This window comes from Epinephelus fuscoguttatus, linkage group LG23, assembly GCF_011397635.1.
Source record: "Epinephelus fuscoguttatus linkage group LG23, E.fuscoguttatus.final_Chr_v1".
NCBI classification, from domain to species: Eukaryota; Metazoa; Chordata; class Actinopteri; order Perciformes; family Serranidae; genus Epinephelus; species Epinephelus fuscoguttatus.
Window position 1 is genome coordinate 20,252,068 of NC_064774.1, and position 18,733 is coordinate 20,270,800.

Below are 18,733 nucleotides of genomic sequence, written 5' to 3' on the forward strand. Positions count from 1 at the left end.
GGTTATCAGGACAATATTATGAATCTCAATTATTTTGGCCAGATTTATATCATCCCATGCCTAACCACGTTACACACTCAGAGTTATAACACCAACAGCATTCAACAGCACCACAAACAGCAGCCTCCAATATGACCATAAAGTTGAAACAACACCTGACTAGAACATCATTAAATGGCAACTATGTGATGTCATATCTCCAACTCTACTCTACTGATGCTTGACTGCTTCCTTTGGGCTGAAGTAACACCTCAGAGGACAGTTTGTCTCATCATAGACACACTTTGAAATCCAAAGCATAAAGTTATGCTATGTTTAATTTTAGATATACCTCAAGCCTCTTTTAAAAACAACCGGTATTCCCATGATGTGAAACGTTCCCCCCTAATGTTTAGCTGAACACAGAGCACAGTGAGTTACACAGCCAAAATGTGTAAGTGGTTGATAGCATAAAGCGGATTAGAGAGTTTTGGATTGGCCTACCTCTGAGTTCCTCTCCAGGCCCCGACTCTCCATGATCTCATAAGCGGGATCAGCTCTGCGTCTTTCCTCTTTACTATTAAGCCTTTTGTCTGGTGGGAGAGGAAAATATAGTGCGTTTTAAATATAGGAAATTAAACCGCAATTTCTTTCGCCAAGAAATTAATCTCATATTGTGCTTTTCTTAAAATCCACTTTGTGAATCACATCAGACGACGTGCACTCTGGGTACAAGTGCATGGATCTGTCCAGATCCAGTGGTGGGAACAATTAACAGTGAATTTATTCATCATCTCACAATACATCCCTGGTGCTGGAGACAAGAGCTGTGTTGACAATGTGAAAACATGCAAGGGACAAACATCACACAGAGATTCATCATGCAGCAGACAGTTTAATGTAATGTCCTGTCTAAATGCTAACATTTAAACAGTGATACTTTGAGTTTCATACTGTGGAAAGGCTTTATATTGAAGCTCGACTGATACACAACATTGATGATATCTGACAATTTAGCTTATAACACATGTATTGCTGCTGGTAGGGGATTTTTAAGGTCAATATAAATAGATATCTGACAATTAAAACAAAAAAAAATCTGCCATTTGTTCATTTTTTTTAGATTTTAGAAGTGGGACAGTTTCCAGACTCTAGCAGATTTATTGCTTTAATTTAAACAGGCTTACACAGTACACACTCAGTCGGCAGTTTATCACAGCTTGATAAAACTAAAGCAATCTACTCCAACAGTTAGATTTAGAAGGTTATAATGTTCAGATTTTGTTCAAAGTGTTTTAGAGAGGTGTTGATGCAACTGTATGATCATTCTAAAGGATGTAGTTTGTGCTGCTGTTGAACCGTATTGCTTTATACAGAAAGCTGTTTCTGTTATTTCGCCTACCACATAAACTGTAGAATAATAATGGTCGTAGCCACTCTGACATCATCCATTGGTTTGTGGACTCCTGTTTTGAAGCCTCAAATTTGGGAATGTGGCTGTCGCAGTCTTGGATATTTAGAGCTAAGTGACCTAAGTTGGAAGTGCGGAGGAGGGAGGCGTGGATCTTACCGAGAGCCTGAGGACACTATCGGCAGACAGCCTTCCACAGAGAGCGGCCCACATTTAATTATTCGTAACTTTGGGCCTTAAAAAAATATGAATGGGTGAGTCGTAAAAAATAATTCACCCCTTAACAATTGTTACGAAGGAAGAAATTAGCTATGGAGGCCACTTTTCAGCCTTGACGGTTGCTGCTTGGCTTACCTTCAATGATATAAATGGGACGAGCCAGATAATAAACACCTGTCAATATAACTCAATAAAATGCAGGGTTGTTGTGTTGGAGAGCTTAAGTTTTAGCTAGGTGTACCTAATAATTTGGCAGCTGAGTGTGCATCAGCAAAAAAGTAGCAAGTAATTTCATAACAGAAAAGTTAAAAATACTGTATGTTCAAGATACTTTACTGTCAGTGTCACCATCACACAGTGTGTCCACCAGAGGGTGCCGACAAGCTTATTTTCTAACTTTTTTTTTCTTAACCAAATTTATGTAAATTTTTTTTTTTTTTTTTTTTAAATTTAACTTTTTTTTAAGGACTATTTTGGTACCACTATCCAATAACGCAACCCAAGTTTTAACAGAGGCCAAATTAGTGGCTAATAAATAATTTAATAATGCTTTACAGTTCAGTTATAAGCCATTAATATGAGGATGCTTTAAGTTGCCAGATATTGTAAAAAAAAATATGCTCAGGCTGGTGTTACTCTTCGATAAATGAATTCGAGGAAAGGTATTAATAAATACCCTTTCCCTAAAGGTAAGGCATCATTAAGGCCTTTGCACACCAAGTCCATATTTACCATTTGAAATTGTTTAAGTTTTCAGAATAGGTTCAATTTTCTGTGTTTCGTCTACATTTTCTGCAGTTGTTGTTTCTGCAGCTGCAACAAGAAGCAGTGAAAAAAATGTGACATAACGTGGGATACATACAGCTGCTAAAGAGAGAGGAACAGGGTGTGCAGTTTCTTTACATAACTCAGAAAGATTCCTTTCAACAGGTCAGATAGTAATATTCAGGTGGATAATGGTGACAAAGAGCAAGGTGAAAGAGACAATGAAGGCTGCATGCAGACAGAGAGAGAGAGAGCAGCAGTGTGGAGAAAGAGAAAGAGGACAGCTCAGCAACTTCATGTAGCCATGGTGCCAAATGCAAGAGGCAGGCGGAGTGGTGACAGCCGGGGAGGTGCCTCCAGAGAAGCATGGGAGCAAATGTGTCTTCTCATTTGTCTTGTAATGCAAATTTTCTCAACAAATAGAACACTGTAACACCTTGGACTCAGTGTTAAAGTTTTCTTTGCGTAGCAATTTTTACAGATGACTGATAGAAATGGAAAACACAGACTTGTTGTGCAAAGGCCTTAAGGTGGAGATTTTTCAGAGTCTGGCAACCCAAAAGTTGGCTTTGAACTCCTTTAGAAGGCATTAGTACAGGATTTATTCGCCATGAATAAAGACATTACTTACAACAGAACTCTTTACAGTAGGGTAAGAAAGTGGTGCAGACTTTGTTCAGCACTAAAAATCTAAATGCAGAATTTTTGCACACCTGAGGGTCGACAGGTGCGTAGGGGAAAACCATGGGTCAATTATCACAGAACAAAGAACTGCACACTGTCTGCTAGACTTGCAATAATAGGAATGTTTTTGGGAACCCTCAAGCCTTAAATCAGTCAGTCTCTATAAGAGCGTATATATAATTTATGATTTCATAACTTGTGCAATAACTTCAATCCCCTGTTTTTCACAGCCCTCAAGAAGCTTAGTTGTACAAACAACACAACACAAGTAAAGACACAGAGTGCAGGAAGAGAGAAAACAAGAAGATGATTAAACAAAAGAAGCCAGGAGGAAAGTGTGTTTTTATTGAAGATAAGCAGAGCAACAGGACGGAAACAAAGAGAAGATCCGTTTCAAAGGACTGAAGAGGAAAAGGACACCAGAGGAATCGTAGACGCTTTGTTGTGAGTTGAAGACGAAACTGGAGAAGAGGCCTCTTACCTTCACTGGTCACCGTCCGACCATTCATCTCTTCGTACTGACACTGCCCAGCCACGCTCTGTGATCCATCACTGGCAGCTTCACACAGCAGCTCCTCATTAGCAGCTACTTCTTGTTCTTGGCTTTCCTTCAGGTGCGGCCCAGTTGGAAAGGTTTGTAAAGTGGAAACGTTCCTGTTGCGGTATGTCTCAGCAGGTACGACCCGTGGGGGAGGGTGGCAGTTCTCTCCTTGACACTTGAAACAGTTCTCGTAAATGACAGCTCTTTTGTCCTGCTGTGAATCTTGCGGTGGCGCACAGGTGCCAGTTAGTGTGGATTTGAGCTCATTCCCAAAGCTAGGGCTCATTGACTCATACAGGTTCAGTCTGTTAGTCTTTGCCTCGGGCTGCCTGTCTACGCTTGGAAAGCCTAGCAGATCAGCCAAGAGACTGGCTAATTTCTCTCTTCCTTTTTTTGGCAGCGCTGAATCCTCACTCGTCCTCACTGTTGGCTTCTCCAAGCTGTGGATGCTTCCAGAGCCAGGAGAGGCACAGGGTTTCTCCAGAATTTTCTTCACTGCAATATTGTGTTCACTGGCAGCGCTGGGTCTGCATGGTGATTTGTCAACACTTGGATCTGCTGGATTGAAAATATGATGTTCTGGAGGCAAAAAAAAACCCAACCTTTGACACACTTTAATTTCTGTCCCTAAATCAAATCGCCAAGCTGTGGCTGCTACAGAAAATGATAAATGTTTTATTCTCAAACATGCATCAACTGTTCATGCAGGCAAGAATTGATACATGCAGCATGCACTTAATATTTAAACTGATTACACTTACCTGGTATGGCAGGGACTGCTGAACCACTTGCAGGGGTGTATGGTGTCCCCTGTGACATGACATAAAATTACACAAATTACCTGGTGTTTGAATGTGTGGCATTTTAAGGGAAAAGGCTGGTAATGATCTGTATTTCTTTACATGCTGCTGTGCCACAGTGCGTCAAATGACCAAGCAAAGTTATTACTACTTTTACTGAAAGATCTGTACCTCTTCCACCTCTGCATAAGTTTAAAATCATGTGTGGACACCTACTCATCTAAGCTGATTTCTCACCTGAAGAGCCGATCTCCAGAGATTTGACTCGCCAGGCAGTATCTTTTTAGCCATGGTCTTTATTATGACAGGATTGTGGGTCATTTAGCTCAGGATATTTCTCATCCTAAACAACATTTCTCTCCTCATTCATTCTTTGCCACACATGAGACACAGAGTTATCTTTGCATCCATGGTGAGGAGAGGAGTCGAGCTGCTACAGGAGCAGGTATGTACAAGCAGAGAGCAAGTGGGGGGAAAATGCATTTGATTCCAGGGCCGGCGAGGCTGGAAATAAGAAAGTGGCGTAAAGTGCCCGCAGGGCAGCACGTCCATGAGTGCTGACACGTCTTGCTTGTACACCGAAAATAATAAGACTGTATTTTTATTTTTGAGGGACGCTAGCAACAGCCGTAGATCAAAATGCCCCTGACCACAACTGGATAGATTTACGACCAGCTATAACAACATAACGTGATGTTGTGCTAAGCAATGGAAAAATGTAAAAAGACTAATTACTTTGATAGAAAGTTCAACATCAGCTGCAGCCAATTTGGTTGTTATTCGAAAATGCCTCAACCTCACTCCTTTACCAAGTCTCGGAACCCTTCGGCTATCTATCTGATGATAATTACAGCCTCTGGGGGCAACGACCAATATTTTGGGAGAGTTGATGTAGCTGGCAGATATTCAGGTCAAGACATCCACTTCTGTGCACCAGTCAATTTGGCTAATGTCTATAATTAGATACCTGCAAATGAATGAGAACAAATAAAAAAACTAGAATTACCACCCCACAGTTATATGCCTCTGCGCACCGGTCAAGTTTCTCTTAGAGTTTACATCTATGTCTGTGAAAACACCCACGCCAACTGTCCCTCCAGCAGCACAGAAGATCTTTACAATCAGCACAGTTTCAAGATGGACATCAAAGATGACTGTCAGCAATTAAATATCTGACCAAATGTCTCCCCTTCTGTTCCTGAGATATGACACTGAATAATGACCAGAAAAGTGATTTATGCAGACCATTATGATGTCACAGTGAAGTTGACCTTTGACCTTTTGGATACAAAATGTCATCACTACATTATTTTATCCTATTTTAGCCGACATTTGTGTGAAGTTTTGTCGTAATTAGCGTATGAATTCTTGAGTTATGGCCAATGAGGTCACACTGACCTTGACCTCTGACCACAAAATTCTGATCCACTTATTCTTCATCGAAAGTAGACATTTGTGTAAGATTTAAAGAATTCCCTGAAGGTGTTCTTGAGCTATGGCATTCACAAAAGTGAGACAGACAAGGTCACACTGACCTTAGACCTTTGACCACCAAAAACTAATCAGTTCATTGTTGAGTCAAAGGGGACATTTGTGCCAAATTTGAAGAAATTCCCTCACTGTGTTCTTGAGATATCTTGTTCACAAGGATGGGACAGACGGACTGACAGACAGAGGGAAAACCCAAGAACATAATGCATTCAGCCACAGCTATGGCTGGCAAAGAGACACAAACAAATTTTTTAAAAAAAGCCAAGGTTTTGAGCTGAGTAAAAAGTGCACCAAAACCACCTACACTGTATCAAATAAAACATGTTATATATGATTCTGATTTGTACACAGAACATGCAACTAGTAACAACATGATCGGTCGATCATTCAGACTACAAACAGAAACCAGAACACTTCCAATACCAAAATCTTGTCTCATTGCCCACAGACTCGACATACATATACAAATATCTGTTTATAGAAATTACTCTTTACTAAGCTAAATTTATCCCAGCCTTAGTGTCCCCAGCACAAAGGTGCAACACATAGTTTGTGTAAAGCATGGCCTCTAAGACGTCATTGTCTCAAACATGCCTCATCTTAGATAAATGGTTGTGATTGGCCCAACCCAGGCCCAGTGGGCTCAAAATCTGTCTGAATGGTTCGGGGACCAGATGCATCTGCCAGAGCACATAAAACATGAGCTTGCAGATCTGTCTGGCTCCCAGGCTAAACAATCCCATGGAAAGACGAAAACTAACAGTGAATTTATCCGTCTCTCAATACTCATGCAGCCTGTCTATAGTTTTCAGCCAGAAGGAAATCGGTTCCTACAGAGGATATAACACTTGGAAAAATGCATCACAAATATATACTTTGACTTTTAGAAAAAAGTCTACATCATTTTCTTTTAAGAGCTGGGCACCTTGAGCAAACATTTCCCAAACAGGAGGAAATAATGCTGGGGATATGTTCAGCTGTGATCTGGTACTTGGCATCCTTGTTTTTAATTCCTGATAGTGAGATGGACAGGGAAGAGCCTGGGTCAGACTCAAATCTGAGCTGCTGCGGTAAAGACTCTGCAGTAGTACACAGTTTACCCAGTGACCTACCAGGCCAATCTATAAGACTCTGGCTATACAGATAATACTTGCTAGTGGGAGCAATTCATTATCTTTTCATGGGATTTGTTGACAATAACAAAAATGTACAAGATCACCACAGTGGACTGTTTAGCTTCTGTAACGTCAATAAATGTTATGTTCCATAGTTGAGAGGAGTCAAGGCTGTGAATGCTCTGAATGTGTCCTTGGCTGACGGATGACTACATCACACACAACATTTTCCACACCTGACTTTTCTTGTAAATGTACTACCTATACTCCCCCCTCTTATTAAACCAGCCAGACAGAACCCTTTAAAATCTGCTCACAATATGGTACAATTATTATGATAAAAATAAATTAATGCTTTCATAAATATACACTCCAAAATGTGAAATTACATGTATTTGTATGGTGTGCAGTTTTCTCCTGAAGTGTCCCTTTAAACCGTGAGCCAGTAAACACTACAGGGGTGGAATGTGTTGCTCAGGCTGAGGTGATAAATGCCCTCCCACACTGCTCGTGTCTGATCCATCAGCTCCAAGCCAATAACTCTCATGTTTAATTTAGTTCGCTGAGGACTGACTGAAGAGAAACCGAGAGAAAGGGAACATTCTGTTCAGGTAATATAATGCAATTTGCTCTCTAAACTAAATGCACTACCAGCAGGTGGAGCTATTTGTTTAGAGTATTCAACAAACGTGACTCACAGCTGACAGACCAGGACAGAACAGCTTTTACTGAGTTTGCACCTGGATGTTTAAATTATACAATCTCCAAATAAACTGAAATTATAGCTCAAAGTCAGCCTTTAAGAGTGCAAGAAGGTATTTGATAATGAACAGCGGAGAATCAGCACAGACATGAAGAAGAAATAATGAGGATGAAACTGCTATAAATGATGTAAGACTTTCTATCACAGCCAAGAAGGATCCATCTCGATATCAATGGGCAAAAACCAATTCATCCTAAACTCCGACATCTCTTCCTTCACTTACTGCATCTTATCAAGACTAACAATGATGAAAAAACAAAGTAAAGCTCAAACAATTACAGAATCAAAGCTTCAGTTGGTAACTTTGATGAAAGTAACTGTGATATCTGCTGTCACTATATTCACATAGTGGTACATGAGACAGATAAACCTTCCTCCTCCCTTTGCTTCTAATGCCATTCACTAGAATCTAACGCAGCTCACAGAAAACAACCAATCAGGGCCTAGGAGTCTCTCGCGCCACTGTCAATCATGTCAATCACTGCTTATGAACTCTGGTCAAACTTCCGAACTAGGCAGCGCTGATGTGGTCACTTCATTGCCTATTTCTCGCCCTTAAATGTTCTTGGGAACATATTTTAGTGCACTGTTTAGCTGTAAAATGAGAACGTTTGTGACCCAGCTGCCATGTTGGAAACAGGTGAGTCAAGCACAGCCACCAGCATCACCAGCTTTTTCATCACACAGCTAAACAGTAGCTGTGGGCTATGGCTCAGAGGTAGACCAGGTCGTCCACTAATCGCAAGATCGACAGTTCGATCTCCGGCTCCTCTAGTCTGCATGTCGAAGTATCCTTGGGCAGGATACTGTACCCCTAATTGCTCCTGATGAAAATGCCATCAGTGTGTGAATGTGTGTGTGAATTGGTGAATGTGACGTACTTGAGCGGTCAGAAGACTAGAAAAGCACTATATACAAGTGCAGTCCATTGACAGTACACTAAAATAGGTTTCTGAAAACATCTGAGGAGAGAAATAGGCAACACAGTGACAGATCTTGATTCGTATTTGCCCAGTCTGGCAGTTTGACCACAGTTTACGAGCTGTGACTGACATGATTGACAGCTGTGTTAGGGACTCTTTGACCTTGGTTGGTTGTTTTCGTTCACATGGGGTTATGCTATGAGAAGCAAATCGAGGTGACAGAAGAAGAATATTTTTGCTAGTTTATCCGTCTCATTTACTGCCGTGTGGATGTAATAACAATTTCAGCTATAAATATGACAAAAAGTTATTATAACTTCAGTGGAACAGCTCATTGAGAGAGTATGAATTGATAGCGAGATTAAAGTCATTCTTAAGCGACATGTCAAACTAAATATTTGCTCATTTTCTTAGACGTCTATGATATTAAACTGGATCTCTTTGGGTTTTGGATTGTTGGCTGGACAAAACAAGTGATGTGAAGATGTAAACTTTGGCTCTGGCTAGTGTGATGGGCATTTTTAGGTAGTTTCTGACACTTCATGGACCAAACGATTAAGATAATAAGCCCCAGATTGATCAATAATGAAAGTAATCAATGGCTGCAGCCCTAAAACAAACATGAAACAGAGAAAAACACAACTGCCATCCTACAAAACCACTGGACCTCATACTTCATATTGAGAAGCTTTCTTTTATTTTGGGTATCTTATCTTAGCAGTGAGAACGACCTTCAGTTTCCAGTTTACATGTACTACCCTCCCTTAGCTCAGCAGCATCACATTAAACAATAAATAGGAGGCAGAGGTAGGAAAGGAGAAAACGGCAAGTCACTAACAAGGTCTACATCTGCTGGTATGATGACAGTGTCGGCCTCAAATGGCTGTTGAAATGCGAGCTTGTTAAGACAGATGGGCCACAGGACTGTTGGTTGTTTGGACACATAACGCAGAGCGGCTTCACCGTCAGCCTGCACGGTACCGCAAAGGTCATATTGACAGCGAGCTACAGAACAGATGATACAGTGATAACGCCGGCCTGCACAAGCTGCTACTGTATGACAAAGAGTTATACAACAGAGCACGTTCAGGAGACCATTTAAACAGAGGATGCTGGGTGTTTTTTTAGGTAGACAGATGGCCGGCGAGTATAGACTTAATAATACTACACTTATACACAAGCTTAACCCAAGTGTGCTTCTGGCAGAAGGGTAACAAGACAAAATATATATATAAAAAATGACCACAAGTGACAGAAAGATATTTCCTACTTACCTTAAATCCACCGCAGACTGAGCAGATGGTCACAATGGTTTTGGGGACAGATGTGAGAGGGCTGCAGATGTGACAGGAGTCTGGGTGTTCACTTGAGGGTGCCACTTTTGTTTTCTTACTCTCCTCTGAGGAGCCTTGTAAGTGTTCACTCACTGATGCTCTTTCACTAGTTTCTGAGGGACCCTCAGAGGTCATGGTGCTGCTTTTATCCCCCTTTGCGGAGTCTGTTGTGAGGCCTGAAGAAGCAGGAGTGTCCTTAGTTGGCGTGGAGGATTCATTGTCTTTGGCGCCCCCACCTCCCTCCTGTAACACACTCCTGGGGCTGTCATAGAGATACCTAAGTGATGTTGGTACTTGGTATTCATGTCCAGGGACAGTGGTGCAACTACAAGGGCTCAGGTCTTGAGCCAAGTGGGGAGGCAAGCTGAAAACAGACCCAAAGTCCTCCCCGGGGGCGATATCCAGGCTGCCTGTGTACGAGGAGAAACTTCCAGAGTAAGAGGAATGGCTGCCGGTGGCGATGCCGCTGTCAGAGGAGCTCTGACGGCCGATCTCCTGGAGCTGCCGCGGGGGCTTGGCAGCAGGTCGGTTCCCTCCTCCCTGGTTGACGGAAAGCTTCTCGATGCTCTGTAGTGCCGCTTTAGCTCCCACATGGCCGAGGTTTTCAGAGGGGTTGGAGGCCGGCTCGGTCCAAATGGCCATCCGGCTGCCAATGCTGCAGTCTGATTGGCTGGTGTCCGATGTGTCGGAGGAACCAGATATGCTACGATCATCGCCCCCAGCAGACGGACAGTACGAGGACGAGACTGCAAGGAAAGACAACATTGATAAAACTGAATTTAATCAACTACTTAAACAAAAACTGCTTTCATCAATAAAGAGCATTAAAGTCTCGCGACATCTTCATGGCTGTTTTTGCTCCATGGTTTTTTACCACATAATGGGAATAATAAATCACCCGTGTGAGTAGCGTCTAATCTGTAAACTTAATTTGAATGTAAGTGCAGCATTATTAAAAGCCAAAGTACTCTCTGTTGGAGGAGAGGGATTGCTGCAGTTAAAGTGATTATGGGTGCTTTGGGATAATTATGGAACAAAGGATGCACATTCAGAGCAGGAAGATTTGTAAAATGGGCAATCTTTTAGCTGCAGTTTCACCTTCTTATCTGCTTTGAATCTGAGCACAGCCTTACGGCCCTGACACACCAAGCTGTCAGTGAGCCATCAGCCAATGTCAGGCGGTCGGTGAGCTTCTGTCTCCCTAGTATTTGCAGTGTGTCCTGCACCGGTGGCACTAGTCGGCCCTTGTCTGCTTTATTTTCTTGGCCTATTCAGCATGTAAAATTGGCGTCAGAGATGGCTGTTGGTTGTAGTCTTTGTTGAGTGTTTAACTGCAAGTTTTTGGCCAAGACATGGGTGACGCAACAGTTGATGTTGGTTTGGTGTGTGTGGACTTTAACAGTAAGATGCTGTACCTGTGCTGCTCCTGTGAGACAGCATGCTCAGTCGTTTCTCCAGCTCCTGGGCCTCGTGGTTCAACCTCTCCTCCGAACTCGTCTGGCTGGCACTGGGGTCTGTGAGAGAAAGCATTACAGAATGACATCACCCACAAAGGTTCAATTCATATATATGTATATACATATATAAACTTACATTGCTGTCATCACACTAATTAATGACGACACGCTAAGTTTGGTGAGCCGTACTGCTGTCACTGAGACTTGGGATCAAATGTGACGCAGCTGAGGATTTTGCTCTGCAGTGACACAGGCACAGCTGTGAAAACACATCCAACAACAACTCCAGAGGAACAAGGGACACTTTAAACCACAAGGGTCTCGCTCATGAAAGCTGTGGCATCGGGAAAATAAAATGTCAGCCACAAGATGTTGGTGAAAAGAATAACTAACAGGCACTTTGGCAGGAGTGTTGTGTACAGGACGTGCACAGGAGAGGGTCACACAGGGGAACACCTTGCAGTATTTGTGCAACACTACGGGGTTTATTAATAGCGCTGCCACGTGGCTCTGTTGGTACGCACTCTGCTGCTTGTGGCTAAAGATTGTTGGTGCTGTTCAAGGATCTTATGTACCTTGGAGCGCCAAGGTCAACTCTAACACTGGATCGATGTTTTTTCCGAGCCTGCGGCAGCAAATGGTTGAGATCACATCCTACATGTGGAGTATTAACTTACAGTACACAACAGACTATTACTCTTAGGTGAGTCTTGCCACTGGCACTCGTCTCATGCAGTTACATGTTGTTTACATGAATCTCATTTCTTTCCTTTTGAAACCCTTTCTCTCCCTGGAAGGCACCAAGTTTGTTTACCCAGATGCACATAAAACTTCAAGAAGCACATATTCCCAGCTGCAACTTTAATGAGCCTAATGCAGCCACATTCTCGTACATTTCTCTTATATTTTCCCTTAATGTTTTTGTAGCCGTCTTGCTACCCCTGTGAACTCCCCAGCACAGACGCACAGATTCAGCACTCTGTCTAAATGCAATACTTTTATTTTCTGCTTCCCAGCACACAACAACAACAACAACAAAATCAGTCAACAACATGTGCCTATGGCTGCCTGGCTCCTCTGGCTCAGTCTTAAACCAAAAACTCAGGCAGTGTCCCTCTCCCTCTCCCTCTCCCAGCACACTACAGCATGAGAAAGGGAGAGATGTAATCAGAGCAAACCAGCAGCAGCTGTGTCAATCAACTCACCTGGTACTACTTTCATCAACCCCACATCTCCCCTCTGCATCTGACCACTAACCACATCCACCTCTACCGTTTTGTTGAGAGAAAAAACAAGAGAAGTCAACTCCAAATACACCAAATGTTCCTAATCATCCTTATCTGCTCTACCCAGGTGTGCTGAATGATGCTTCCAAGTTGATGATAAGTAACCTATTAGCATAGGCAAGCCTGTTAAACACCATATAAAAGCGGGTGTCGTATGCCCAAGAACTGGATAGATGCCACCAAAAAAAGGTTGTAAGAAGAGGAAGAACTTGTGCTTAAGTGAAACTGATGTACTGTTAAATAAACTTAAATTAAATGTGAGTGAGTGACAGTACTGAAGTTACAGGAAAATCAAGAACCCAGCAATGACAAAATATTAGTGATGCTGTAAATGCTGTGTCAGCAGCAGGGATGGAGGAAATATTCAGATCCTTTACTAAAGTAAAAGTGCTAATATCACACTGTAAAAATACTTATTAGTAGAAAGTCCTGCATTGAAAAATGTTACTTAAGTAAAAGTATGTAAGTGCAATCAGCTAAATGTAATGAAGTATTACAAGTAAAAGTAGTCAATGCAGAAATATTAAATCAGTTTAATAAATCAAAATAATTAAAAGGAAAAGCAATGAGTCCTCATATTTGAGTAGCTGGAACATTAAAATGTTTTTCAAAATACAGTAGTTGCCAATTAATTTTCTAATTAATCGACTAATTGTTTCAGTATCTGTATATTTTCATGTGGTTTGTGCGTAAAAATCTAAATTTGTCAAGTAACTAAAGTTATCAGATAATTACAGTAGAGTAAAAAGTGTAATATTTTCCTCTAAAGTGAAGTGGAGTAGAGGTAGAAAGTGGCATGAAATTAAAATACTCAAGTAAAGTACCTCAAATTTGTACTTAGGTACAGTACTTGAGTAAATGTACATAAGTACATTCCACCTCTGGTCAGCAGAGGGACACACAGCAACTGAAATTACAGTAAATAGGATCAATGGACCAAGTATAGTTGTATTTTTTTAGCCCACAAACTTAATGATACAATCATTGTAATTACGCTTAAAAAGTGCATGCGTATCATATAATCAAATTAAGATTATATTTAAATGTTCCTCAAATTTAAAACCTCATGCTGGACAATTTATGGACTGTGAAAACAAGGGCGCTCTCAACCTAAAATTTCCTCTTAACAAAGTGCGAATGTAAGAAAACAACAGCGAATCACAAAAATCAATGGGTTGTAACAAACATAAGAGAAAAGCTGTTCATATATTGCCTCCAGCATAAGGCCCATTTATTATACATTTAGTTTTTAAGAAATGTATTTGGTCCCCTACTACTTTGTCTAGTAGTAGACAAAGTAAAATTACAGTCAGTATTTATTAAAACCAAACTGAAAATTTAGAGCCAAAATTTCAATTGTTTATTCTAACATTTAAACGTTTCATTTAATCATACAGTTTTAAGTTGATTATGAATTTCCTCTCCTTCATTTTGAACTTCTGTGTGAAACTAGAGAACGAATGCTCCAAGTCCTGCTGTTGTGTGCCAAGAAGCACATCACACAAACATCAGGTGGCACAGATTCCTTTGGTTCCCTGTTGGAAAACATATGTCCAACAATAAATCTCACCAATCCAAAGAGACAGGACTTCACATTTTCAGGAAATTTATTTCACCTGAGAAAACCTACATATGGCAGTCTAGTTTAGAGCTGAACTCAATATCAGATCTGGTAAGATTCAAACTAAGAATTTAATGTTTTAAACTAAGATTTCAAATAAATGTTTCATATTTGTAATGGTCACAAATGATACTTGTAAAATCTAGCCAGGACATTCTCATTAATTTTTTCTCATTATAACCATATGTTATTGTCATGGGAAAAAAACCCACTTTCATTTTAACATGAAAAAATGTGAGAATGTTTTTTTAACAATGGCAGTTCTAGTGTCTTGTGGGTGTCAAGAACAAAAGGCTCTGTGTGCCATGTAAACTGAAGTGTACAAAGTGTACCAGCAGCATCATAAACAATACAAACTGATATCTGATATCACATCGGTTGTCATGGCTGCATCCAAATATAAAAAAGAGCTGCCAACACTTAAAAGCTGTGAAAAACTACTACCGCCTTGCCGTTATATGCCTCCACCAACCAGTCAAGTTGCAGTTACAGTTTACATTCAGGTCTGTGAAAACATCACACACACCCTCCCCCCGGCAGCACAGAAGATCTGTACAATCACCAAATGTCTCCCCTTCTGTTCCTGAGTTACCATGTTGAGTAACGGCCAGAAAAGTGCAGAACATGATGATGTCACAGTGAAGCTGACCTTTGACCTTCTGGACATAATATGTCAAGACTATCATTTCATCCAGTTGGACATTTGAGTGAAATTTTGTCATAATTAGCATATAAATTATTGAGTTCTGGCCAAAAACGTGTGTAGTGATCTTGACCTTTGACCTTTGACCTTCCACCATCAAATTCCAATCAGTTCCTTCTTGAGTACAGGTGAAAATTTGTGCCAAATTTGAGAAAACTCCCTCAACACCTTCTCCACGTGTAGCATTCATGAAAATGAGACGGACACAAGGTCATAGTGACCATGACCTTGGCCACCAAATTCTAATCAGTTCATTGTTAAGGTCAAGTGGTAGTCTGTGCCAAATTTGAAGAAATTCCCTTAAGGTGTTCTTCAGAAATGGCATTCACAAGAATGAGACACATGGGTCACAGTGACCCGAAACTTTGACCACTAAATAATCATCCTTGACTCAAAGTGGACATTTGTGCCAAATTTGAAGGAATTCCCTCAAGGTGTTTAAGATATCGAATTCACGCAAATGAGACTGAGGTGAGGTCACAGTGACCTCATCAGTTCACATTGTATGACGTCACTGTGTTCACAAAAATGAGATGGGTGCAAGTTCACAGTGACCTTGACCTTTATCCACCAAAATCTAATCAGTTAATTGTTAAATTAAAGTTAACGTTGGTGTCAAATTTGACGAAATTCCCTTCAGGTGTTACTGAGATATCGCATTGACAAGAATGCAACAGATGAGTCACAGTAACCTTAAACTTTAACCACAAAATCTAATTGGTTCATCCCTGACTCAAAATGTATGCTTGTGCCAAATTTTAAGGATTTTAAGGCGTTTGAGATATCGCATTCATAAAAATGAGACTGAGGCGAGGTCACAGTGACCTTTATTATTAAAATCTCATCAGTTCATCCTGAGGTCCTTAAAAGTTTGTGTCAAATTTGAATAAGTTCCCTCAAGGTGTTCTTGTGATATTGTGTTCACGAGGATGAGATGGGTGGAAGGTCACAGTGACATTGATCTTAAACCACCCAAACATAATCAGGTAATCATTAAGGCCAAGTGAACGTTGTGCCAAATTTGAAGAAATTCCCTTAAGGTGTTCTTGAGATATTGCTCTCACCACAATGGGATGGATGGCTGGACAACCTGAAAACATAACACCTCCGGCCACAGCTATCGCCGACACAGAGACAAAATAAAGCCAAAGTTTACCAGAGCGCTGCCTGCTGCTGTTTGATTATCAGCTGACAAAGATCCAGCATCATCCACGCAGCCTTGTATGACACCTGTCTCCCTGCCATTGACGCTATGTAACAAGCAGCACACCAGCCTGACCAAATGGAGCAAAGCCAATGAGATCAGGAAGAAGTGGGGTAATATCTGCTTGACTGGCAGGTGTCGCAGCCTATCGCACGCTGTCGTTTTTATGGCTTGCTCATCCCAGCTAAGCTCCACTAACGCCTCCTACCCTTTGACCAAATAAGGATTTTCTGGCTACTGTAGCTGGCAAAGACCACATTTATCTCACATCTATAGATACAAGATAAGGAATCAATCTAACAGCTTTTACTGTGCTCCAACTACATACAATTTAAAAATCATACAATCTTAATTTATAAATGTATAAATTGCAACTTTAAAGTATAGTTTGACATGTTAAATCTGCATAAATATGAAGTTACAGCCGTCAGCTGGTTATCTTATATTAACATACAGATTGGAAACAGTCCTAACCATACACATTTTCCACTGTATCTCGAAGCACCCATTGTAATCTTCATTCCCTATATTTACATCCCCTGAGGTGTTTGATTACAATGGCAATTTTCCTAGTTGAACTTTCTTGTAATTTAAGTGTAATATCCCCCCCCTCATGGGAGTAAAGTTTGTGTCCTGGAGACTAAACAGAGCGGGAGAGTTAAAAGCGGTGAGAAGTGGAAACAGTACAGCACGCACCAGTGACATACAAATAAGTGAGCCTGGGAACATAACAACAATTAATTAAAACAGAAGCGGAGAGATTTAGTCAGGAGCTGTGCAGGACAGAGACACACACACAAGGACTGAGAGGTGAACCGCAAGTGAGAACGAGACACACAATTAAGGGCTGCAGAGAGGAATAAGATCGAGTATAAAATGAGAGACGGGAGGGGAGAGAGGAGCGGTGGGTGACCGAGTATGAAATGAAGGGGGGGGAGGCATCAGTGGAATCCTGTGGATGAGGTTACACACATGCCCGGAGTGATTAGGAGGCTTTGGCTGCTCTGCTTGTGTGAACTGTGACTTTGACCCCACGCTCTCCCACCGACATCCTCCCTGCTATTTATTCTACTACGCACCACAATAATAGGAGTATGAGCTCAACCTGTGATTGGGCGGCGAGATGTGTGAAAACCAGAATATCTGCGAGACCCCACAGCTGCCTGCTCCACATTTCCTGTTAAGTTGCGCACTGGGTGAGACTTTTTTTTATTTAAACTGCTAGTGTGGAAAATCGAGGGTGTTGAAGTGGACAGGAGGAGAGCGGATAATGTTTAACAGCTTTAGTTATATTAGATGAAGCATCCAAATGTGTTAATGAAATAACAGAAAGAAGAGCAATCACATAGAAAAGGAGCAGGGTTGAGAGCGTTTTCTTGTATGATTCTTGGACAGTGACAGGGATAATTTGAAAATTAGAGTTTAAAGATGCCAAAGTACACAATATGTCTGTAGATTATTACATTGTGTCTGCATTATTTTGTCCATGTGCCAAGTTACAGTTTCAAGTTCATTTTAAATACAAACCTGCAATAACTATGTTTTCTTTGGCCACATGGGGGCAGCAGAAACAAGCTGGAAATACAATTTATCGCCTTAGAAAATATACACATCCAACAGATTCGGAGCAACATAATCATTCATGTGGCCACCTGACAAATTTAAGTTCAGTATTCCCTCTCCTTTTAGCCCTGTTTTTGGTCTCCACCAACTCCTAAAGGAAATATCTGGCACTTCAGCTCCTAAATGCTCCACTACGATGACCAATTAACCTCTATCATTTTCCATTTGTCATTTGGTGGTGAACCAGTAGTGTACAGCGACAGCTTTTTCGCTAAAATTTGCGGCCAAAAACAAAGCTAATGAGAGTAGGGATGTACAGTTTATGTATGTCAAAGAAAAGCATCAAATTCTCACATTTAAGATGCATGAAACCAACAAATGTTTGGCTTTTTGGCTGAAAAAATTACTACAACGATAACCTGAGTATCAAAATAGCTGCCACTTTAATTTGTGTTGATCAACTAATCAATTAGCTGACTCATCATTGCAGCTCTGCTTTATACTATGATAGTATTCCTAAAATTACATTTTTTAAAAATTGCAATGAATTAAATAGTGAATGGAACTGCATTGCCAAATTCTTGCCAATCCACAGCCTGAGCTGACAGTGAGTCTAAACATCGAGGTTGCAGGCTCAAAATCGAAACCAATGAGCTGCAAGACATCAAATCTCTCCACAGAATCGAGGATCCCTACGTTTGATCCTTTTCACATTGCCGTTTGACCCACTGTCAGTATAAAAATATTGATTATGGCAGCTTTTTTTTTGTTTGTTTGTTTTTTCTAGATTATTTTTAATCTTTTTTATTTTTAATTAGGCTTTTCTGCCTAATGGATAGGACAAGCTTAATGAGTGAAGGGGGAGAAACAGAGG

General features: G+C 40.9%; 1 protein-coding gene across 5 annotated transcripts in view; it reads right to left on the minus strand.

The window, feature by feature from the left end:
- Window positions 1–18,733, minus strand: part of LOC125884047 (protein Dok-7-like) — a 60,987-nt gene that overhangs the window by 25,046 nt on the left and 17,208 nt on the right. For 2 of the 5 annotated variants that reach the window (XM_049568781.1, XM_049568778.1), the window contains 5 exons: window positions 11,441–11,539; window positions 9,966–10,771; window positions 4,361–4,409; window positions 3,540–4,178; window positions 484–572 (listed from right to left, as the gene is read on the minus strand). In XM_049568781.1, the coding sequence (XP_049424738.1) occupies window positions 484–572; window positions 3,540–4,178; window positions 4,361–4,409; window positions 9,966–10,771; window positions 11,441–11,539 (1,682 nt within the window). The remainder of the gene's footprint in view (window positions 1–483; window positions 573–3,539; window positions 4,179–4,360; window positions 4,410–9,965; window positions 10,772–11,440; window positions 11,540–18,733) is intronic. The other 3 variants (XM_049568780.1, XM_049568779.1, XM_049568783.1) reach the window with 3 other exon arrangements.